The sequence below is a fragment of the Melanerpes formicivorus genome, unplaced genomic scaffold, assembly GCF_026170545.1.
Source record: "Melanerpes formicivorus ecotype bairdi unplaced genomic scaffold, bMelFor1.0.p_v2 SCAF_30, whole genome shotgun sequence".
NCBI lineage: Eukaryota > Metazoa > Chordata > Aves > Piciformes > Picidae > Melanerpes > Melanerpes formicivorus.
The window spans coordinates 1,664,326-1,687,096 of record NW_027142382.1 but is presented as its reverse complement, the minus strand read 5'-3'; the positions used below and the strand labels follow the sequence as shown (position 1 = coordinate 1,687,096).

Below are 22,771 nucleotides of genomic sequence, written 5' to 3'. Positions count from 1 at the left end.
GACCAGGCTGGATGAGGCTCTGGCCAGCCTGATCTAGTGTGAGGTGACCCTGCCCATGGCAGGAGGGTTAGAACTAGATGATCCTTGTGGTCCCTTCCAACCCTGACTGATTATATGATTCTATCACTTGCATGAGTGAACTTGCTTCCATCACAACCAGGCACAGAGTGCTCTAATGAATCTGAAAGTCAGAGCTCACTGCAAAACCTTCAGTACTTCAAACTTGTATAGCTGTATGCATGTGTCTCTGTGCCTGCATGTTTGAATTGGTTCTTTGGGTAGGCCCTTCAGATACAAGTAACTTAATGCAAATACTGTGAAATTTGAATATGATACATTTGGAAATTACCTCCTGAGAATTTTTTTTTTATTGTTTGCAATTTGCTTCTGAATTGTTTTGTTTATGTCTGGTTTTATATTCTTCTGAATGTAGGAAGAAAGACTATAGCAATGAGCAATCAGTTTGTCTAGATGAATTCCAATTTTGCAAAATTAAAATTAATTCACCCTCAGTTTTTCATCTTTTTGTCATCGTATGGTGTAAGCAAGTGCACAAAATGTTAATGCCTGGAACATTTTTGACAGCAATGATTCATTCTCTAAAGCAGCATCTAAACTCAGCGATAATTCATTCTGTAAAGTAGTATCCAATCTCAACTCTCAAACTTGTAAAATGTTTACATTCTGAGGAGGCTTGCAGTAAAAATCAAAGCCAACTGTGGAGTGCTTTTCTCTGCTGTTCTCACTGCAATTCTTGTAACAATACAGTATTTAAGAAAGTATAGAAACATTTTCAAAGATGTAAAGTTTTATGGAAAATATAATTTTATATTTTTTTTAATTACAACAGCTTGTGAGAGCTCTTAAACTGTATTCAATTATAGCATGCTATAATTGCATAATTTGCTTATTCCTTTGCATTAGTATTAGACTTGCTGCAATTATGTTGCTTACTTTGCCAAGACTGTAACCCTCACTACTGATAGTGATGCAGCAACATGCATCATTTCAAGCAATGGCAATGCTCTCCCCTTCTTTCCAAGCAGGAGAGTGATTTGTTGCCAAATATCTATGAAATAAGAAAGTACATTTTTTTTCCCCTTTCCTTTTCTCCTCTCTCATGTCTGTGCAGAGGTTTTGAACTTTTATTTTTAAAGTTAAAATATACAGCAGATTCCAATGTGTGTATGCTCTAACAAAGCCCTAAACTATGGGAGCACTTTGGGAATGTCTTGACAATGCAATACATTGAAAAGTAGGCGTGCATCTTTTCCAGTTTAGAATAGAAACCAGCTAACCCTTAAATGCTTTCAATAAATCAAGTGCATTTAAGTAAATCAACAGCTAAAAGGAAGATGACTTAACTGTTTCTGTTGCCAAGACTGCAAACTTTTTCAACTTTCAAAATACCTCAGTTCTGATGAGAAGCTGTCATACAGGTTGGGTGAATATTATGTCACTAAAGTCATTCTCACATCCTGTGTGAGGTTTTTGTGGTACAAGTCAATGATGACAGTGAAAAATGCTGCAAAACAGTACAGAAAACAGCATTAGGGTAATAAAAATAAACCACTTAATGTCTGTTTCTCTGACTGATTATTCACCATTCACAGTGAATCTGGCAACATCAAATATCCATCTAATTGTGTGTCAAGGTTTAAAAAGCTTTGAGACTGAGAACAGATATCTTGTACTGTATAGCTTTATCCTACAGTGTTAATGCACTTGTATAGAAAAAAAAAAATATTGAAAAATTAAGGCATATTTCCATTTAATGATTGTTTTTACCAAGTGTAATTCCCTACTATTCTCTTGCAGATAATTTAAGCCACATTATAGTCATACTTTTAAATTTTTGTCTTCAAATTGCTTCTATATCCTATTTCTTCTTCTATGTCAGTGAATAGTTCTTTTAATATATTTGCTGTTAGCACCGTAAGTTATTTTCTCAGGAGCCCACACAGCTTTGTGGGGAAATGTTGATTACATTTATTTTAGTAGTTAGGCTCAATTCTAGTCCAAAAGTTCATGTGTTCTGGGTACTTCCTTACAATGTTAAAAACCTAGCAGGAGGCAAATCTCCTCATTTTACTCTATTACGTACTATCTGCACGCCAAATTATACATAATTTAGAAGCTAGCTTTTGATATTTCATTCAAGCAAGGTTTCAACAGAAATAATTATAAAATGATGTTTTTTATGCATAGTGATCTCCTTAGGTGTTAGACAATTTATTATGGAGAACTGCACATTCAAAAAGATCTTTATTCATTCAAGATTGAACTGTGAACGGAGAAAAAAATATCCAAGACTTGAAATGAACTTAATTTCCTTTTTACTGGGATAATAAAATAGAAATGAAGAAGAGAATTTGAAGAGTTGCATTTGCATTGACTGAAATGTGATCGTCATGTCAATTTGACCTTTTCCGCTTGTTTTGGATTAATCATAAATATTTTCCATGCTGCTTTTATTACTCTGGCTGCCTACTGCATGATTTTCTACTTGTTCCATTATAAGAATTGCAGCATTTTGAAGTTCAAAACCTAGTATTTGGCCACAAATTCTCTGCATTCTGCTGTGATGTTAGGTGGAGACTGAATGTCACAGAAGCGTCATTTCTGATGGCTAATTAGATATTGAAGTTATTTAACCTCTGTGTGTCATTGTCATCAAGCTGATCATCCTGATGAAGAATGCCTGACAATTAGTGATGTAGAAATACCAAAATAACATAGACATTATTTATGTGCTTGCTAAATTAGTCATTGCAAATATTAGAGGCTCATTCTTCACATTTCAAATTTCTCAAAAAATATGCTTTTTCTTTTCTTGGTTCTTGTGTCAGCCAAAGAATGCTTCTTTTCTGAGTTGAGTAAAAGGAGCAAAATATAGGAACAGACAGGTATTCTTTAAGTTTTCTTATTTGTTTAAATAAAATGTTACTTCAGTCCCACAGAAATTTAGCTTCTTTAATAACCTTGGGCATGGAATAACATCAAAGGTTTTGCTGGAACGTATGGGTCCCTTTTACACACACCTCCTGCCAGCATCACTGAGCTCCAGCAGGTCACAGGCTGAATTTTCCTTCATTGTAAAGTCATCTTGACTCATCCCCAGTTTATCACTGTGTCCAGTGATGTTACTCTTCATAATGGACACTTCCATCTTAACAGGAATGGAAGGCAAGTATGCTAGTCTGTAGTTCCCAGGATCCTCTCTGGAGCTCTTTCTATGGGTTCTCCACTAGCAACCCACCAGCACAGTGGCTCAGCTGCTGTTGGTAATGATGAATTGTGTGCCTAGGAGAGATATTTTTCAGTTTCACATTGGGATGCCTTCAGAAGTTTGATCATGCTGAAGGGCCCTGGTGACTTATTACCATATAACTTACTAGTGTGACCTAATAGTTCATTTATTTGAAATAAATGCAGTTCTGCTGATCTACTGACTTCAAAGAATGTCTCAGGAGTGAGAATCTCTTCAGCATCTTCACCAGTAAAGAGAGATACAAAGAGCAGTTTCTCTGTAACAGCCTGATACTCCCTCAGTGACAATCCACCAGCTTTTGACTCTGGCTTCCTGCTTGTTAGGTACTTTTTACTACCACTATATGAATCCTATGCAAGGATGCAAAATCTCCTTTTCAGCTTTCTTATTTTATTGCTGACATTTTAGCCCTGGGGTTGATGCAGCTGAAAATTTTGCCCTTGCTGTATTGTTTAATGCTGCATATTCTTGACAACTGACATTGTTGGTGGTTCAATTTACTTTTCTTATGTTTTGGGTTATGCAGTTATTCAGAGTCATACTTAATCTTAGCTGCATTTTGAGTATGAGGTTTATTACATCCAGCTTGATACAGTAGTTTGAGATTATGGAGTTGAACCACTGGGGAACTGCACAGTAATAAAGCTGTTGTAACAGTAAAGTACTTCATATGACTTTCACCTTTGTACTAAGCAAGTTTACTTTCTAGATAATTTGGAGTTTGACTGTATTTGTTGGATATTCAAAATGGTTGTAGCTCAAAGTATTCTGGTGGTTGTCAATGCCACCGTGCACTAGGCTGAGCTTCTTGGGTGATATTTTATCAATAGTTTTTGGAGACAAATTGGTATTTTCTCTCTCTTTTGCGATATGTTACCCTGATATTTTCACATTTCTTTAACATATATTTTAGATTTCTAATTAAAATATTACTTTGGGCATGTTTCTTCTGAGAAGCTCCAGTTTCAGTCTGATCATTGGAAAAAACTTACTGAATGGGATATAAATGCAGTTAGAAATACAGCCCTTCGTTAGGCACATAATTCTGATTCCTGAAAAATGAAAGCCTTGTCAAACAAAGACTGCATACCTCTTCTCACAGGCAATTAGTGACAGAACAAGAGGGAACAGCTTCAAGCTGCAACTGAGTAAGTTTAAACTGGATATTAAGAAAAAAAAATTCATGGAAGGAGTGGTCAGACATTGGAATGGACTGTCCAGGGAGGTTGAGTCACCAACCCTGGATGTGTTTAAAGGTCATTTGCATGTGGTGCTTGAGGATATGATTTAGGGGCAAACTTTGTAGAGTAGGATTATTAGTTGGACTTGGTGATCCTGAGGGCCTTTTCCAATCAGAATGTTTAGAATAAAACCTTTATTTAGAATAAACCAAACCAGGTTGGAAGAGACCTTCAAGATCATCATGTCCAACCCATCAACCAATCCAACCCGCCCAAACAGCTAACCCGTGGCACCAAGTACCCCATCAAGTCTCCTCCTTCTTCCAGGCAACCAGCACCAGAACAAGAGGACACAGTCTCAAGCTGCGCCCGGGGAGGTTTAGGCTGGAGGTTAGGAAGAAATTCTACAGAGAGTGATTGCCCATTGGAATGGGCTGCCCAGGGAGGTGGTAGAGTCACCATCGCTGGAGGTGTTTAGGAGGAGACTTGGTAGGGTGCTCAGTTGCATGGTTTACTTGATTAGGTGGGTTGGATAATAGGTTGGAAGCAATGATCTTGAAGGTCTCTTCCAACTTGGTCTGGTCTATTCTATTCTATTCTATTCTATTCTATTCTATTCTATTCTATTCTATTCTATTCTATTCTATTCTATTCTATTCTATTCCACAGAGTTCAGATACAAGCGATTCAAGTTCCTGTGAGCAGGGGGAGCAGAGGGCAATATCTCTCTTTGTGACGTGTTTTTCCTTCTCTCCCTCTGCTGGTCGTGTGTTTTCTATCCTGTATAGCCCTGGTTTCTTTTCTTTTTTTATCTTTTTTTTTTTTTTTTCTCTCTGTAAGTCTTTTGTACAAATCTCCAAGATAGAAGCCAAAACTTTAGTTTCAGTACCTATTCACTTCTGTTTCTCTATTAGGACGGATATGATCAAAATGTCTACGAGGTTTGATTGAGGTGACTCTAGAAGGCATTAGTCTATAAAGAAAATTACTCTTCTTTACTGTTGCAATAGCATTGGAATAGAATAACAATATGTTTCTTGAATGTAGTCTATGATGTTGTGAAATGTCACACTTGCCTTGAGTTGTCTAGACTGGAAAAGAGCAGCTGTAAAAAGAATGACAAATAGTTGGTTTTCATCTTTTTTCTGTACTGAATCTATATTAAGGAGAAGCAGCTTCTCACAGTACCGCTGATGAGTTGGCACTGATGTGAAATCAAAATCAATGTTTATAAAAAGTAACTGTCCTAACATAAATATTAATATTTCTTAATCATCACTTAATGTTATAGGTGTGAAATCCTTCACTGAAAGCAGTTTGGGATGATGTATGAAATGAAAAATTCCTGGTTGATGCACAGGATGCATACAGGCAGCAAATGCGTTTGTTATCTAAAATGTTCATGTCTGGTACAGCCAGAATGTCCTGGTTTCAGTTGGGAGGGCATGATCTGTGTGAATTAATTAACTAATTAATTAATATATGTTGCTATTGAAAATATTTTTTGTAAATTCTTCAGAGAATGCCTGCTTAATGAGAAGATGAACAGCACTCAAAACAAATTTTAACAAGTATTTTACTAGTGCTTCAAATATTCTGATACAACATAATAATTTCAAAGAGATCTAACAACATGTAAGGATTTAAAAACTTTCTAAAGATTGCCCCCCCCCATTCATTTTTCTCCCCTTCCTCAGCACAGATTGATGCTTCAATATATGGATAAAGGAATTACACATCTCTTCCTTGCTGTCTCTATGTCCCTGTTCCTTTTTTTTTGTTTTTATTAATTCTTTCTACTCCACCCTCCTGAGATAACTTTAAGATGCTTTATCCCCATGTGTGAATTAACCTTGTGTCCAAGATTTATCTCTATGTGAATGAACTTTGTGCCCACCCCCAGACTGAGTATTTAGATTTAACAGATGCCAATGCAGCAATGTCAGGTAGGTGACTTTTGGACAGGATTTCTTACTACTTTCAGTTAGTTTGTTAACTTAAAAATAATCTGTGAAGCATCTGCAGAGCAGTAAGCAACATGTAAACATAGAAAATTTTGTTGTTCCAGTGTTACTACAGATATTAAAATGTTTCTAAGCAATGTCTATGTCTAACTGCTTAGAAAGAAATGCAACCTCCATCTTCTCCGTGTATTGTAGGCTGACTGCTTCTGAGTGCAGTACTTGACAGACAGATATTTGACCAGAAACTAATGCTATGCACTCTATAACTTGATAGACAAGGATGGTACATCACCTAAAGAGCTTCTCTTGTCTACAGGGATGTAATTTGTACAGCTTAGAATGACTTTTCCATATAATGATAGCTTTTTCCTCCACCATTTTCTGAGGGAAAAATAAAAATGTTGAAGCTATTGGTGGCTCTGTGCACATTGCTGAATTACAACTTCAGTACATTTTTGTCTCAAAAATAATAACATTTCTTTCTAGTGGTTGTCACCATGTTCAAGATGAAGAGTAAAAGTGATTTTATTGTGTTCTAATTGTTCAATAATATTAGTAATGAAAAGAGGTAAACACCTTGCCTCCCTTTATTTCTTCCAATCTGAATGTTTGTGCTAGGGACTGAACAGACACTTTCCAACTAAAAATATTAAATGAAAAATAGAAGCTTCAAAAAGAAGCTGAAGGAATAATGGTTTACAGTAAGCATTATAGCTGTTTGCAAGGTGTTGCTTATGAGCTGCCTAGAAATTCAATGACATCTTTTTCATGAATTCTTGATATTTAGAGGAGGCAGGGGATGAACATTTACCATTTCCTAATCCAGGTTTTCCATCAAGTGCTGGTATTTAGAGTTCTAAATAATTTGAATTATCCTTCATCTGCATGATACTGCAGTGATTTCCCCAAATCCAGTGTAATATGAGGCAATGCTGCTTAATATACCAATCAGTTAAACACTCAGACCCTTTTCCAGTCATTTGTACAATAGAGCCACTACGAACAGTGCAAAGTGCCTGTGAATTAGGAAGGGGCTTAGAGAAATTAAATTATTTTATTGGCTTTCCCTTCCAATTGATCAATATCAGTGGGGGCTGTTCATATGCTTTATCTTACTCATTGACTACCTTTTCTTTCCTTCCCTCGGGGGTGGGGGTTGCTTGGGAAGGGTGAGAGGAAGCAAAGAGACCAGACAACATCCAGTCTGTAATAGTTCTCTGTGAATGAAATAAGTAACAACTTTGATTTAGACACATTTATCATTACCTTGGCTGCTTCAGACAGTGTGAAAACAGGAGTGGAAAACAGCTACCTTACATCTGTTGTTAGGGGCATGTTTGCTTTTCTTTCCAAGTTTTGCAAATAATGCTTAATAAGGTGAAACCTGACTGTGGGCCAGTAAATGTTCCCAGCTTTACTATGACAGTATCTTCACTGTAAAAGCAGGGGGTGTGCATTGTAAACAATTGAATATTAACACCTTGGGCCCATTAATTGCAAACATCTCTGATAGATGTCTTAGTGGCAGCTTCTACTAATTAACTCAAACATTAATTGGGTCAGATGAAATAAGTAGACAGCAGTCATTCAAGTGGACTAGAACAGCTTGTTCTTTAATTGCTTTTGACAGAGGGATAAAAAAGGAACTAGAACTATTTCAAAGTAATGCTAGCCACCATTGTGTACTTAGTGTGATTATTTGTAATTAACATTTTCATATAAAATGAAGTGAATATTGTTCCTCCACGTGTACTTAAACCACTGTCCTTTGCCTGTGTTCTGCTAGTGTGTGACATGAATTTTGGTGACCTGTAACTATGTAAAGCATTTGTCTGCTTTTTTGTAGGTTGTTTGGGTTTTTTTTTTTTTGTTTGTTTGGTTGGTTGTTTTTTTTCCAGAGAAGCAAATCAGAAAGTCTGGGAGAAAATACATAAAAATCAAAGCAGTTCCAGGCTTTGCAACTATGCATCACTAGGTGGCATTTGTTGAAAACAGTACAGTAATTTCACTTTTACATCAGAAGCCTGTGTGAAACACTATGTGCTAGTGTCATATTTTAGATTCTGGTTACCTATTTTAAATCCTGATGCTCCTTTCAGTTTCATTTGTTACTAGTCAATAATCTATCATTCCAAAAGTTTGTGGACTCTTCTTTTCTCTTTTTAATGTAAGCTGCTCTGACTGGTTCATGAATAAGCCTTACTATCCTGGGTCCCGTGTACTGTATTTTTTCATATTTGAACATAAATGGAAACCTAGATGTTAAAAATCTCCAGCTAAGGAAAGATACAATCAGTCTAACACTAGGCATTTATCTCTGTTTCCTGAATAAAACAAAAATAATTGTGTGTTTTACATGAAAGTTATAAATACAAAATCTCAAAGTGATTATATCTGTTTACAAAACCTTGACTTTTTTAACACTTGTTCTCTGTTATAATAACACTCCCATGCAGTGTCTCTGTCACCTTGCTCTGAGGTGGCCTGCTGATCAATTAAATGCTGATCTGTCTTCCAAAATTTTAAAAATACAAACAGAAGTCCAGGAAATTCACATCCTCCATGTCCTGGCAAACAGTTCTCTGTTGTCCACAGCTCCTTTATCACAGTTTTTGTTCTCACGTTGCATGTAAAAACTTTCCTGGCAAAGACCATCAATGTTAGAGCCATTTAAAGTTTTTTCAAAACCAAATCTCTTATTTTGTGGGGATTTTTAATTTTTTTTTAATTATTTTTTTTTACATTTATGAAATACAGGATGTGCCAGTGCTGCTGTTTTCTGGGGTGTAGCTTTTCCCACAGTGGTGAGAGGATCATTTATAAGTACTGGGGTTTGCTCTGAGTTGGCTTGGTAACAGCAGATGAGGTGAGAGCACTTCGCTGTCACTTTGAATTAGTTTCAGCAATTCTCAGATTATCAGCCCAGAGGAGTAACAGGGCTTATTACAAGTTGTCATTGAATGTGTACACTGTGTACACTAACCAATTCTATTAGTCTTCAACTGATGAGGATTTTCAAGGTGCTGGCTGTATGTTAGGGTTCGCAAAGTGACTGCTGCTGCCATGTACATGGCTGGGACTATCAGTCTGTCCTAATGCTGCAGGCCTTCTACTGCAAGGAGCAGCATATGAAAATACCTATGTGCTGTGAAGAGGGGAAAAAAAAAAACCAACAACCAATCTTGATACTGATTCCCTCTTTCTTCTGCTAACAAGTCACATTTACTCTAGAAAGTGACAAAATATTGGTTAGAAGTAAAAACACTGAAAAGAGTCAAACAGATTAAATATATCTTGACTGTATTATCACATCTAGTCACTCCTTCAACCAAATTAAACTTCCTCCCTTCCTTCCTCCCTTCCCCCCTTCTCTCCCTTCCTTCCCTCGCTCCTTCCTTTTGTTCCCTCTCCCCCCTGCCCCTAAATATCAGTTAGGTTCTGCCCTTCCTTATTCTGAGCAGAGTGTGATCTCTTCTAATTGACCTTAGTTAACTGTCTTTGAGAGGTAAGAGGATGAAAGAAGCTTTCATTGGCTGTGGTGAGAATTGCAACTTTGGGCTGTGGAGTTACAATAGGTTCTATATATATATATATATATATATATATATGCATAATGGTAATACTAGTAGTTATAAATCTACATGGCAAAAGGCTTATTTGTTGATTTTATGTACCATTGTATGAGGGATCAATAGCATTTAACTTGAGCTTCAGGAACAGAAATAAAAATTTCCCCAAAATATGCTCATTTGACAAATTGAAGTTATATCCATTGACTCTTCCTACTTTTCTTTCACATTTTGGTATATTGGTATCATTCTCTACATTTTCTGTGGTTTTTCAAATGAGTTTTCTACCGTTCATAGCATCAAGCAAGCTTGCACAGCTTAAAAAAATTATATACATATGTATGTGTGTGTGTGTGTTTTTTTCAAGGTATTTGGTTCTACTGGCAATATATTTTCATGGTTGTGTGACTTCCCAAAAACTGATAACATGATTAATTCATAAAATGTTATAGAAGTTTATATGGCCTAATTACTTATTTATTTATTTATTTAGTTTAAATTCAGCTGGAATTCTGCTCTTACTTTTGTCTTTGGAGTTGTATCTGCTACAATTTATTTAGGGCAAAGGGCTTGAGAAATGGTGGGAGGTTAGGTGTTCTTAAACACACAGCAAATTATATGAATTTGTTGCAACCTAGATTTGTGTGTACATTTCACAGCTGCCTGTTATTGTTTTAGGGATCATATGTAGCTTATTTGCATCTGTACATGCTTGGGTAATTCTTTTAAAATCCACTGCTTCCTTGCACATGATCTTCTAGATATCAGATATCACAACCAACGCACCATTTCTATTTTCTTTCCAGAAGTTTTTCTCTACCTTTTCCCACCTCTCTTTTACTTATCTATGTCTTTTTATCTCTTTTCTCCCACAAACCAGGGAAAAATATATTTTCCTTCTGTCTTCCACTTTATCTCTTCCTTTCTTCTTTGTTTTTTGTTTGTTTGGTTGGTTGTTTTCTTTAATTGTTGTTCTTTTCTTCTCTTTCTTTCTCTTCTGGGTTGGCCCTCCATTGTGTTCTCTAGCTGTGCCACCCCTGGTCTTTTTCTTCTCCGTGACAATAACACACACCCTCAAAAGCACTTTGGGTTTTTTTCCCCTAAATATTTAATTAGTTATGTGAGAAGAACAAGACTACATAAACACTTGCAATATCTTAAAAGAATTTAAAAAAAAATAATAAGAAGAGAAATGTTAGGAAGAAGTTTCCCCTTAAACATTTTTTATGATGAGAGAACAATTGCAGCTAACATAGTGAAATACCAAAAAACCCAAAAGGCTTTCTTAGCTTGGGGTTCAAAATATGCCCATGGTTTCAGTCAGACCTGTAGGCTGGGTCATTTTTTTCTTCTGTCCCCTGAAAAGTAAATGGAATCCCTCTCTCTGATTTCCTGTGTTAGAAACAGAGTATGGCCAGAAGCAGAGATGAGATTAAATTTGTGTTGTGGCAATACCCCTGCTCCTTTCCTAAATTTGTCTTGAATCTCACCAACTCTCCTCAGAATATGTTGATGTGCTATTTCTCACAGGATTGACTTGTACTTTTTTTTTTTAATATTAATGAGAGTCTCTGAATGATAACTCTCCTAAGCTTTTGAATAGGTTCATCAGTGTTTTGAGAAGCCTGAGAAGGTCTGATTATGGTGATTTGACTTAGGTTATACAGTAAAGTATGAAGGTATAGCATGAGGAACAGAAAGTTTTAAATTCAGATATAGTCAACACACTGCTCATCAGTATATTTATGGAAGATGGACAAAGACTTGCATGTTGCATTGCCTTACATGAGCAATAGACTTTAAATCATTAGCTGTCTGTCAAAGCAGTCTATTGTGTTTCCTGTCAGCTCACAAATGTCTTGGGTGACCTCAATGACTAAAAATCAAAGATAGTCCACTCAAATATCATTCAGTCATTGTATTGCATTGATTTCTTCTTCCCCCCTCAGATAAGCAAGAATGGGAAGGCAACATTTCTCAGCAGTTATAGCTACTGGCAGAGTACTGTAACAATGTGCTGGAAATCTCTAAGAATAGTGAGTTGATGGAGCCAGAGTATCAATAATGTGACTATCTGTGGCCTCTTTTGTTCCTAGTGCTCCCACCATTGCTGGTATTCACTCCCACTCCCTGCAGCAAATCCTGGCCTTTTCTGAATCTGCATTGTTTGGCTGTTAGAAAATCAAACAGCAATTTTGACGGGTTTATTCTCTAAAGTGCAGTGTTCTGATGAACCAGGAGTCATCATGAATGAAGGAATTGATACTTGCCTTGACACCATTGTTTCAAAGTTTCCAGATAGTATAAGGGATTTTTTCTTCTATTTTCTCATTTATTTTTTTTTTCCCCTCTCATAGTTCCCAGTAAACAAAACCTGTTCAGTTATCTTTGAACCTAGCTTAAGGCAACAAGAGATAATAGAAAAGGACAAGTCTCCTTTCTTATTTGTTTTTCAACCTGTGATGGAAGTGCTTGCTAAAAACTGCATAAAAGCTTTTATCACACAAGCAAGCCTCCTGTCAGTGTCTGTCTCTGCAGTGATTCAAATATTCTACGTTAGGCAATGTCTTCACTGACACCTTAAAGACAATGATTTATTTGTTTGTTTCAAATTAAACCTTATAATGTGAGGATATGTCTCATTTTCCATACCCCTGAAGTGCTAGTGCACTGTTTAATATCTTCTAATTTTCAAAAATGGGCTATACTTACTCTCAAGGAGTTTCCTAAGTGATTTGCATCAGAAACCTCTACCTGCATTTGTGGGAGGCAGACTGCATATATGAAAGTTGCAGTTTTGATCTGTCATTCTATAGGAGAGACTGTGGAGTCTCCATCCTCAAGGATGTTAGAAACCAGACTCATCTTGGTCATGGGCAACCAGCTCCAGGTGACCCTCCATGCTCAGGAAGGTTGGATCAGATGACATGTAGGAATCCCTTCCAATCTCAACCAATTCTGAGTCTGTGGATGCGTTACTAATTCAAGTTTATCAAGAGTAAGAGGTCCTGAAGACCCTCTAGAAAACAGGGGAGGATATACTAAAAATGAGACTGTCTGTGTGAGAGTGGCTTATATCAAACAAATGGAATAATGTAGTGTATATACAGTATAATGCTGTGTATTTCTGAGCCTGTTCCAGTTAAAATCTGTGTGGTATTTGCCAGGTCACATTGTTTAAAAGCATTACTTTTTGAATGACTTTGTGTGCTTTCAGAACAGTTCCTAGAGTATGCCAGGTACTTGAAAAGATTTTTCCCCCATGTAATGTTTTTTTAGTATTTGGAACAGAGTGCTTTAAAAAAAAAAAAAAAAGAAAAAGAAAGAAAAAGAAAGAAAAAGTGTAGTAATAAGTGTAGTGGTGGAAAATAGAAGGGAATTTGATTTAAGTAGTAAGTTGCAAAGATGAGCTTCTTTGTTAAGTATCTAGGAAAGTTGTCTAATAACCACTTGCCATTAATAACAGCATCTCTCTTCTGTTGAATCTTGATCACATGTTCCTAAGCATTTTTCAGTGTAGCACTTGTGTCTATTAGCCTTGCCACCTGATTAAACCTTAAAACTGTCCTTTGTCAGATTATTAGCTCCATTAATGCTGCAATTTCTGTTCTAGACACAATGTCTTATACAATCTAGCCTGGGATAATACTTTTAAAATCAATCATGAAGTTAACTCATTTGAGAAGTGTCTATTCACAGTTGCAACGCTGGATGCTCATCCTACCACAAACATCAGAACTGTAACTTTCATCTGTGAATGTAGGCCACCTAGAACAAACTCTGTTCAGTGGTATGAGAGGTTCTAGAGCATGAAAATCAGATAAATTTCACATGTCAGAGTGTATTCCTTCTGCAAGTCTTTCTGCAGATCTCAGTTTGTTTATTTTCTGCATTTATAACCAAGAGAAAGGAGGTTAAGCTTATTCCACACAATGGCTTTGCTGTGGGAAGTGGTTGCATGGCACTTTGGGACTTGGTTTACAGGAATGGTGATGGTGGGTTGATGGTTGGTCTTGATGATGTCAGAGTTCTTTTCCAACCTTAGTGATTCTATGACATAGCTTGTAAGCTATGACAAAAATTGAGTGCTCCTCCATTATTTATTTTTTTTAGATTGGCATATTAATGCCTACGAGAATAATGGGACCTTTTTAATGTTCACCTTCTAATAACTGGCATACCTCAAAAGACAGGAAGAAAAGTAATAACCAAGCTCAGCCAAAGCAAACTCCAACTGTTTAGCTGTCGGAATGTGCTGCCCAGGGAGGTGGTGGAGTCACCATCCCTGGAGGTGTTCAAGAGGGGATTGGATGTGTCACTCGGTGCCATGGTTTAGTAGTCATGAGGTCTTGGGTGACAGGTTGGACTTGATGATCTTTGAGGTCTTTTCCAACCTTATTGATTCTATGATTCTATGACTATTGCAACAAGGGAACCTAGGATCCATGCACTGCTTCACATTTAGGTTTAACCTGAAGAGAGACTGTGCTTATTCTGCAGTTCTTCCAGCCTTGAAGAAAAGGAGCAAACATGCTGTGTTAGTCTTGGACAGCCAGAGGAATAAGCTGCTTGGCCATTTGATTATTCTTATTGACTCACAGTACAAACACCTGCAAGGGCATTCATCTGCTCCCTGCTGAAGGATCTGTTATAAACACAGCCTTATGAAAGTGGCAGATGGCATGTTTCTACAGCACCCAGACAAATGTCATTCAGCTTCCACATCTAGCATTCAATCCATAAATCTGGGTTAGGAGAACATCTTCTTTGAATAAAAACAAATCATCCCTACTGTGGGGAAATCATGCCCTGCATAACCAAAAGATTGATTCTTTTTTTTTAATGTTTCTTTTAGGTTAGGAGGCTGTCACTAACAAATCATTGTGGTATAAACTTGTCAGAGCAAGTGTCTAGAGATAAAAGTGCTTGAAATAATCTCTGTATAAAGATAACAGCAGTAGAATAGATTTGTGTTTGCAAAGGTAGCTTGGTGTCATGACTTTGAATAGCTTTCAAGTATTCAAATTGTATTTAACTCATTTTCCTTAGAAGACCTTGGTTTTTATTAGGTGAATAGACATGAATTAATTGCTGACTAGCAGTTAAATCTCTGGCATATGTCTTTATGGAAAAAAACAAACCAACACAAAACATCAAAACAAGCAAAACACAAAAAAAAAAAACCTGTTACTGAATATGCTTTCACAGTAGCCTGAAGAGAAAAAGTAGAAGTTTGAAGAGTTTGAAAGAGTCACTTTTGTCTCTTTCCTTTTTCTCTTATAAATTCCACATATTCCTCTTCTACTCCATTTTAAGGTTGCATCTGGCATTTTTATCAGAGATGATTAAACTGAAATAGCTATTTATATGCAATATTTTATATGAAATTGCTGAAGAAGTATACATATATTCTACCAGCAAAATGTGTCTTCCTTCTCCCATTTCTGTGTATTGCATATGGCTAGAATAAGTCAAAACTCTTTTAATAAGCAGCTTGCTAACATTCAAAAAGCAAAGAAGTGATGCTTGTGGGGAAAAAATACAATTTTTAACAGCTTTGGCATGAGTTTCCTGAACATGCTGTTACTTTTTGATGAATCTTTAACTCTTCGAATACCAATTTCAACCCAAGGATGAAGGAAGCAGCATTATGTGGGATAGATATCAGTATCAATAGCATTCTAGAAAACCCTTTCTATTTATTGCAGCAAATACTCATGTATTAGTGGCAGAATGCATATAATGCTTGACTTCTATGGCATGTTTCCAGCAGTACTGTTGTGATGTCAGTCTTTTCACTCATGATCAACTGAAAGCAATTACAGAATCACAGATTCAAGCAGGTTGGAAGAGACCTTGGAGATCATCAACTACAACCTATTACCGAACACCTCATGACAACTAAACCATGGCTTCAAGTGCCATGTCCAATCCTTTTTTGAACACCTCCAGGGACGGTGACTCCCCCCCCCCCCCGCCTCCCCCCCCCCGGGTAGCACATTCCAATGTCAAATTACTCTTTCTGTGAAGAACTTTCTCCTCACTTCGAGCCTAAACTTCCCCTGGCACAGCTTGAGACTGTGTCCTTTTGTTCTGTCACACGTTGCCTGGGAGAAGAGACCAACCCCCACCTGGCTACAGCCTCCTTTTGGGAAATTGCAGAGAGCAATAAGGTCTCCCCTGAGCCTCCTCTTCTCCAGGCTAAACAACCCCAGCTCCCTCAGCCTCTCCTCACAGGGCTTGTGCTTGAGACCTCTCCCCAGCCTTGTTGCCCTTCTCTGGGCATGTTCAAGTATCTCAATTAGAACACACTCCTTCCCGTGTGCAGATGCTTTATATAATGAAAAAGTAGGTTTATAATTTTTTTTCCATTACTTTGTTGTCTTGTTGAGACTGGAAAATGTTCTGAAAAGGCACTTTGAAAGTGCTCTTGAGATGTGGTTTTTATCATGGAATCACAGAATCATTAAAGTTGGAAGAGACCTCTATGATCATCAAGTCTAAACATCAACCTAACACCCCCATGGCTACTAAATCATGTCCCAAAGTGTCATGTCTACATGTGTTTTGAACATCTTCAGAGATGGTGACTCCATCACCTCCCTTGGCAACCTATTCCAATACCTGACCACTCTTTCAGTAGTTTTTCCTAATATCTAATTTAAACCTTTCCTGGTGCCACAGTTTCAAGAATGAAAGATATGTTTATATTGAAAAGTTCTGCATTGTCTTCTCTTTTTGGAGGGGTTAAGGGAGGAATAGCAAATCACATTATTAATGCTATAGCTCATGTAGCTCATCCATACCTGCCTTTCAAATTCACCTAAATCCATTAACTTTATTAATTGCTGAACATTTCAGATGGGAATTTAATATCCCTTTTTATTTAAGAAGTGTAGATAATTTTATTGCAAACCAAAAGCAGCACTGAGTGAGGCTGATTTTTGTATAAGCATTCTACAGCCTTTTCCATATACCCTTTAATAATAGTTCGGTTTGGCTTTGTCATACAAAGAGATCTGCCCTTCTCTGCTATTTCAGGGATTTGTTTTGAGCAACTGCTTATCAGGTTTTATTTTGAATGCATCTTTTTTTCTTCCTGTGTAAATAAAATACAACAGAATTGTAGCTTTGTGTGTCCAGTTCCATTCTAAACCAAGACTGTACTTATAACTTAACTTATAACCCCTAACATCCTGTGATGCTGTGAATTTAGATACAGAAATCAAGGCCTAAGATAATGGATAAGTCTGTGAGCATCCTATCTAGTGGACAATGTCCCTTGTCACTGCAGGGGGATTGGACTAAACAACCTTTGAAGGCCTCTTCCAGCCCAAACCATTCTATGACAATCACTTCCTACAGTGCTTTTGAATTAAAAAATGGAGAAGGAATTTCACATATGGCTGGAAAAATATGGGGGTGTGTTTGTTGTTGGGGTTGTGGCCGTTTGTTTTTTTCCTGTTGGAGGAAAACTGGTAACAGATTGTAACAGGCAAATAGCTGCAAGGCAGAAAAGGCATAAGGTATGGCAGGGGCTGCCAATGAAGACCTATCACTGTGGCCCGGAAGCCTTAACTTCCTAAAAAAATTGGAGTATGTGCATATAAACTTATTTCTAGTATTCCTCTAAAAGTGCTGTTGAAGAGTTCCCGCATGTCAAAACCATTGGCTAACATGTTTCTTATACTTACATGAAATTAAAAATTTGAATGGAATATTGCAGATCCTACTGCACCATGTTCCCTTCTTGTAGAGAAGAAACCACAGGATGGGCGAGATGAGCTAGGGATATAGACCACAACTCTGAAGGGAATCTGTAGGCTTTCAGAAATAGACTGATGTAATTGGCTGGCAGAGATTATATTCAAACAAGCGCTCTGAATGTATTTGAATTATTATTAGCAGCTTTACTGCTGGTACTTTACTACTGAAACTTTAACCAGTAATATTTTACTATGTTGTGGAATAATTCTAATGAAGTGTTTTGATTTCTCTGGCAGATGAACGGGAAGATGTTCAAAAGAAAACATTCACAAAATGGATAAATGCACAGTTTGCTAAGGTAATGAAACATTTTTATTTACTTGTAAACTAAAATGTGGTTAATGTTTTTGGGTTGCTTTTGTTTGTTTGTTTCATTATTCTCCTTCCTTCCCTCCCTCCTTCCCTCCCTCCCTCCCTCCTTCCTTCCCTCCCTCCTTCCCTCCCTCCCTCCTTCCTTCCTTCCTTCCTTCCTTCCTTCCTTCCTTCCTTCCTTCCTTCCTTCCTTCCTTCCTTCCTTCCTTCCTTCCTTCCTTCCTTCCTTCCTTCCTTCCTTCCTTCCTTCCTTCCTTCCTTCCTTCCTTCCTTCCTTCCTTCCTTCCTTCCTTCCTTCCTTCCTTCCTTCCTTCCTCCCTTCCTCCCTTCCTCCCTTCCTCCCTTCCTCCCTTCCTCCCTTCCTCCCTTCCTCCCTTCCTCCCTTCCTCCCTTCCTCCCTTCCTCCCTTCCTCCCTTCCTCCCTTCCTCCCTTCCTCCCTTCCTCCCTTCCTCCTTCCCTCCTCCCTTCCTTCCTCCCTCCCTTCCTCCCTCCCTCCCTTCCTTCCTCCCTTCCTCCCTCCCTTCCTTCCTCCCTTCCTATTCTCCACAGAGGTTTAATTTCAAAGATAACAGTTAAAAGTTTCAGCTATTCCTGAAGGCAGCTGACTGATTTATTAGAAAAAAGAAATCGAAGTTTTAGTCCCTTATTTTCAGTAGGGTTCAAAGTGTAAGAAGTCACTATTTTCTCTAAATATTTTCCACCTCAGTTTACTTTGTTTTTTCTGATACTCATGATGCATATGAATTACTGCTTGTTGGACCCCTTTTTTATGTTCCTAATATGTGGAGGAATTTTCCCTGTTGGTCTTGTCTTGTTTTTTTTCTGATTGTAATCACAGATTTTACCAAACCATATGAACTGGAGAGGAGAAAAGTCAAAGATAAGAGGTGTGATACAGTCAGCAAATTATGAAAGTCAGTTCTAATGTGTTTTGAAGCAGTTATCTTTGAGAATGGTAAAGATCTCGAATACGCTAGAGGGAAAAACCCAACCAAATAAACAACGTAAAAACTTATTTAAAGGAGGCCACCCCTGGCAGTCTATAATTATCTTTGCTACACAAGAATTGAGTTCAATCTATTAACTTGATTAACAATTTTTTAAATTCCTGGAGGATCTACAGGATGTGGCTCAGTTGGTAGTGCAAAAGACCCTTAATGGGAAGGTCCTGAGTTCAAGCCTGCAGTGGGTAGCAGTGTCCTCCCTACTCTAGTCATGAGGTCTGTGGTGACAGGTTGGACTTGATGATCTCTGAGGTCACTTCCAACCTTAGTGATACTGAATCATTCCTGAACTGTATTTGCAAGTCATAATCTGTCATTTTACCTAGCAATAGACAACAATAAAGTAGTAGCTATGATATATCTTCAGTTTAGTCTAACTTTTGATCACATCTCACTTGGTTCTTCTCATTAAAAAAGGAAGAGTAAGATAATCTGATGAACACCATGACACTGAGAAACAGCTCGAGTGGTTCAATCCAACAGGGAATCTCACAAAACTTGTCTGTGAAGCACTTTCTAATAGTTATTCAAGTGATGCAGACAGCACCCTTTTGTGCTCAGCTTCTTTACAGCAGAGATGTTCAACAGTTAAAGGACAGGATCAGGATGAAGTACAATCTTCAACAAATGGTCCCAAATATATTCATGAATTACAAGGCAAATGTGAAGTACTATATTTAGGACAGAATTGAAATGCATACATGTGGAAGAGGGAATAACTGGGACAGCAATAAAAGAGCAAAGCAAAGCTCTGAGAAGTACATTGAATCACAAACAAAATGAGTCAGCAACATGGTGCTATTGCAAAAAGGGAAAAAAAATATGCATATGAGAATGGAAATGCACAACAGAAGGTGTCAAATGTAATTGTTTTGTTTTCCATGGCAATTGTGAGATTTTAGCAGTCATCTGATAAAAGCTAATTTCAAATGTATTACCAGTTAGGTCTTGTTATGATCACAGAAACAGTTATAGAAAGCTAAGTAACTTTTGCTTCTCTGTCTAAAGCAAATGTCATATTTCTTGAGTGTTAATTTCTCATAAATGGTTGTTTTATGGAATAGCAAAGCTTGCAGTTTTTGAGTAAGTCTGTAGAAAATTAATTACAAAGGGTTTAGAAAATGCAACCTATCAGCAGATGCTTTTAATGACAGATTTGACTCAGCCATCTCAATGATCTAGATATCTTTCTTTCTTTCAATTCTAGTTCAGTGAAGTGTACTTTAATAATATTTTAGCTACCTCAGATCTATGAGTAATATTTTTAATTGCATGAGAACATATATTCACAAACATACTGGAGATGTACTAGTCACGCTCTACTTCATCTGGACTCTGAGGAAACCTCCTAAGCACTGTGATTCAGGTTTTTCTTTGCTTCATGCATCACCCATGTTTTGGACAGTCTTTTGATTCCAACATCCAGTCTACCAAAATTCCCTTGATTTTTAAATCTTATACAAGTTACTTTTGTCTCACAAAATTGTTAAGTATAACACCAGAATACTGGGTCTGAAATTAGAAATAGAGTCACAGAATTGTTAGGGTTGGAAGTGACCTCAAGGATCATCTAGTTCCAACCCCGCTGCCATGGGCAGGGACACCTCACACTAGATCAAGTTGCTCAGAGCCGTATTCAGCCTGGCCTTAAAAACATCCAGGGATGGGGTTTCTACAACCTCCCTGGGCAACCTGTGCCAGTGTCTCACCACCCTCATGGGGAAGAACTTCTTCCTAACATCCAATTTGAATCTACCCATTTCTAGTTTTGTTCCATTCCCCCTAGTTCTATAATTACCTGACACCCTAAAAAGTCCCTCCCCAGCTTTCTTGTAGGCCTCCTTCTGATACTGGAAGACCACAATCAGGTCTCCTTGGAGCCTTCTCTTCTCCAGACTGAATAGCCCCAACTCTCTCAGTCTGTCCTCATAGAGGTGCTCCAGTCCTCTAATCATTCTCGTGGCCCATCTCTGGACATGCTCCAGCACATCCAGATCCTTCCTATAATAGGGGCTCCAGAACTGGATGCAGTACTCCAGGTGGAGTCTCACCAGAATGGAGTAGAGGGGGGAGAATCACCTCCCTCGACCTGCTGGCTATGCTTCTCGTGATGAAGCCCAGGATGTGATTGGCTTTCTGGGCTGCAAGTGCATACTTGTGGCTCATGTTGAGCTTTTCATCCCTCAGTCCCAAAAGTCTGGTAAACATAGTTATATCTGCTGGCTGCCTGTGTGGTACACGTGCAGAAAGCATAGTTTGCTCCTCAGTGCAGTCACATACCATGCAAGCTTATTTGTCTCTAGGGTTTTCAGGACAGAAATACAGGAGTCTTTACTTGTACTCTGTTGTAACACGACTGGTTGTACTTAATAGCTGTGTGCTGCCCTGAGACAGTGCTTCTCCTTCCTCTAAAGACCAAAGTATTATGGGAGAGGTGGTCTTCAAATCAGGAAAGTGGATCTCAAAATAAAATTTACATCTTATCCTTCTCCCTCCCCTGACTTGTTTTCAGTGTTTCAGATCCATTTCTGTTTCTAGCTGTGGAATGAGTTTCTGTTAACTGGGTACCTATGGTTAGAGATTTCTTATAATTGTAAGCTTGTACACAGTTTTAAATAAATTAATTATTTCACTGTAGAATTGGTTTATATTTGCTCCTGTGTGGTTCTAGAGGTGCTGTCTTGAGCAGATTAGCCTGTAGAGTTGGAATTATGATGAAGAAACATACCACATAATTTATTTATGAATAGCCAGAATACAGGTCATTAACTGTAAAATATTTAGGGTTTAATGAAGTTGCATGTACAATTTTCACTCATCCACCACCCTCCATAGCTAAACCCCCACCTGCTTATAAAGTCAAAGTAAAAGCTTAGTTCTAAGTGTTCTAAATCTTCATTTGTCTGTAGTGCATGGCACTCCAAAGGGCTGTGTTCCTTTCCTGAAAGTTAAATGTCTAGAGGACCTGCACCTCAGTACCCTTATTCATTGACTAAGCTTTTAAAACACATTGCAACTTGCTTTCACATGACTCATGATGTCAATACAAATAATGTTTTTGGTGTCAGAAGCTGTAAATTAGTGAAGAATAATCTTCTAATTTATGTCATCAGTGTAGAATCATAGAATTGTTTCAGTTGAAAAAGACCTCTAAGATCATTGACTCCAACTGTCAACCTAACAACCATGGCCATTGAACCATGTCTCAACGTGCCAGGTCCACACATTACTTGAACACATTTCTTTGCATCTCATTGAACTGGGGCCCCCTTTACTGAGGAGGCTGTGAAGGAAATCACTTCACTGCTATAAGGAATCTCTTCGTGGGGGGCAGACTTTTAAAGGAATCAGCTATGTGGCAGAACAAACTAGCATGCATGTAGCAGTGCAACACTTGAAAGCTCCTCCACTTAGCCCCTCTTTATAATTAAAAACACCTTCTAATGCAAGGATTTAAAAAAATAACAATTGTGAGAGCTTACTCATAATTAACATGAACATTTCGACATTTACTTTTAGTGAGACCTTTAATAAGAATGTGCACATAGCTGCATCTTATCACGCATTTTCAGCTAAAATTTTGGTGTTCCTGCTCTTAGTTTAAGCATCAAAGTCTTACTAGATGCATTTTTTTTTTTAAAGGAAAACAAGAGAAATAGCCCCCAAACCAAACTCCAACAAAATGCCTCACAAAATTCATAG

The 22,771-nt window shown here is 37.7% G+C and overlaps 1 protein-coding gene across 7 annotated transcripts in view; it reads left to right on the top strand.

Moving 5' to 3' along the window:
• Window positions 1-22,771, top strand: part of DMD (dystrophin) — a 1,318,095-nt gene that overhangs the window by 322,560 nt on the left and 972,764 nt on the right. For all 7 annotated transcript variants that reach the window (XM_068155047.1, XM_068155048.1, XM_068155051.1 and 4 more), the window contains one exon: window positions 17,989-18,050. In XM_068155047.1, coding sequence (XP_068011148.1) covers window positions 17,989-18,050 — 62 coding nt within the window. Of the gene's footprint in view, window positions 1-17,988; window positions 18,051-22,771 lie in introns of those variants that run through there.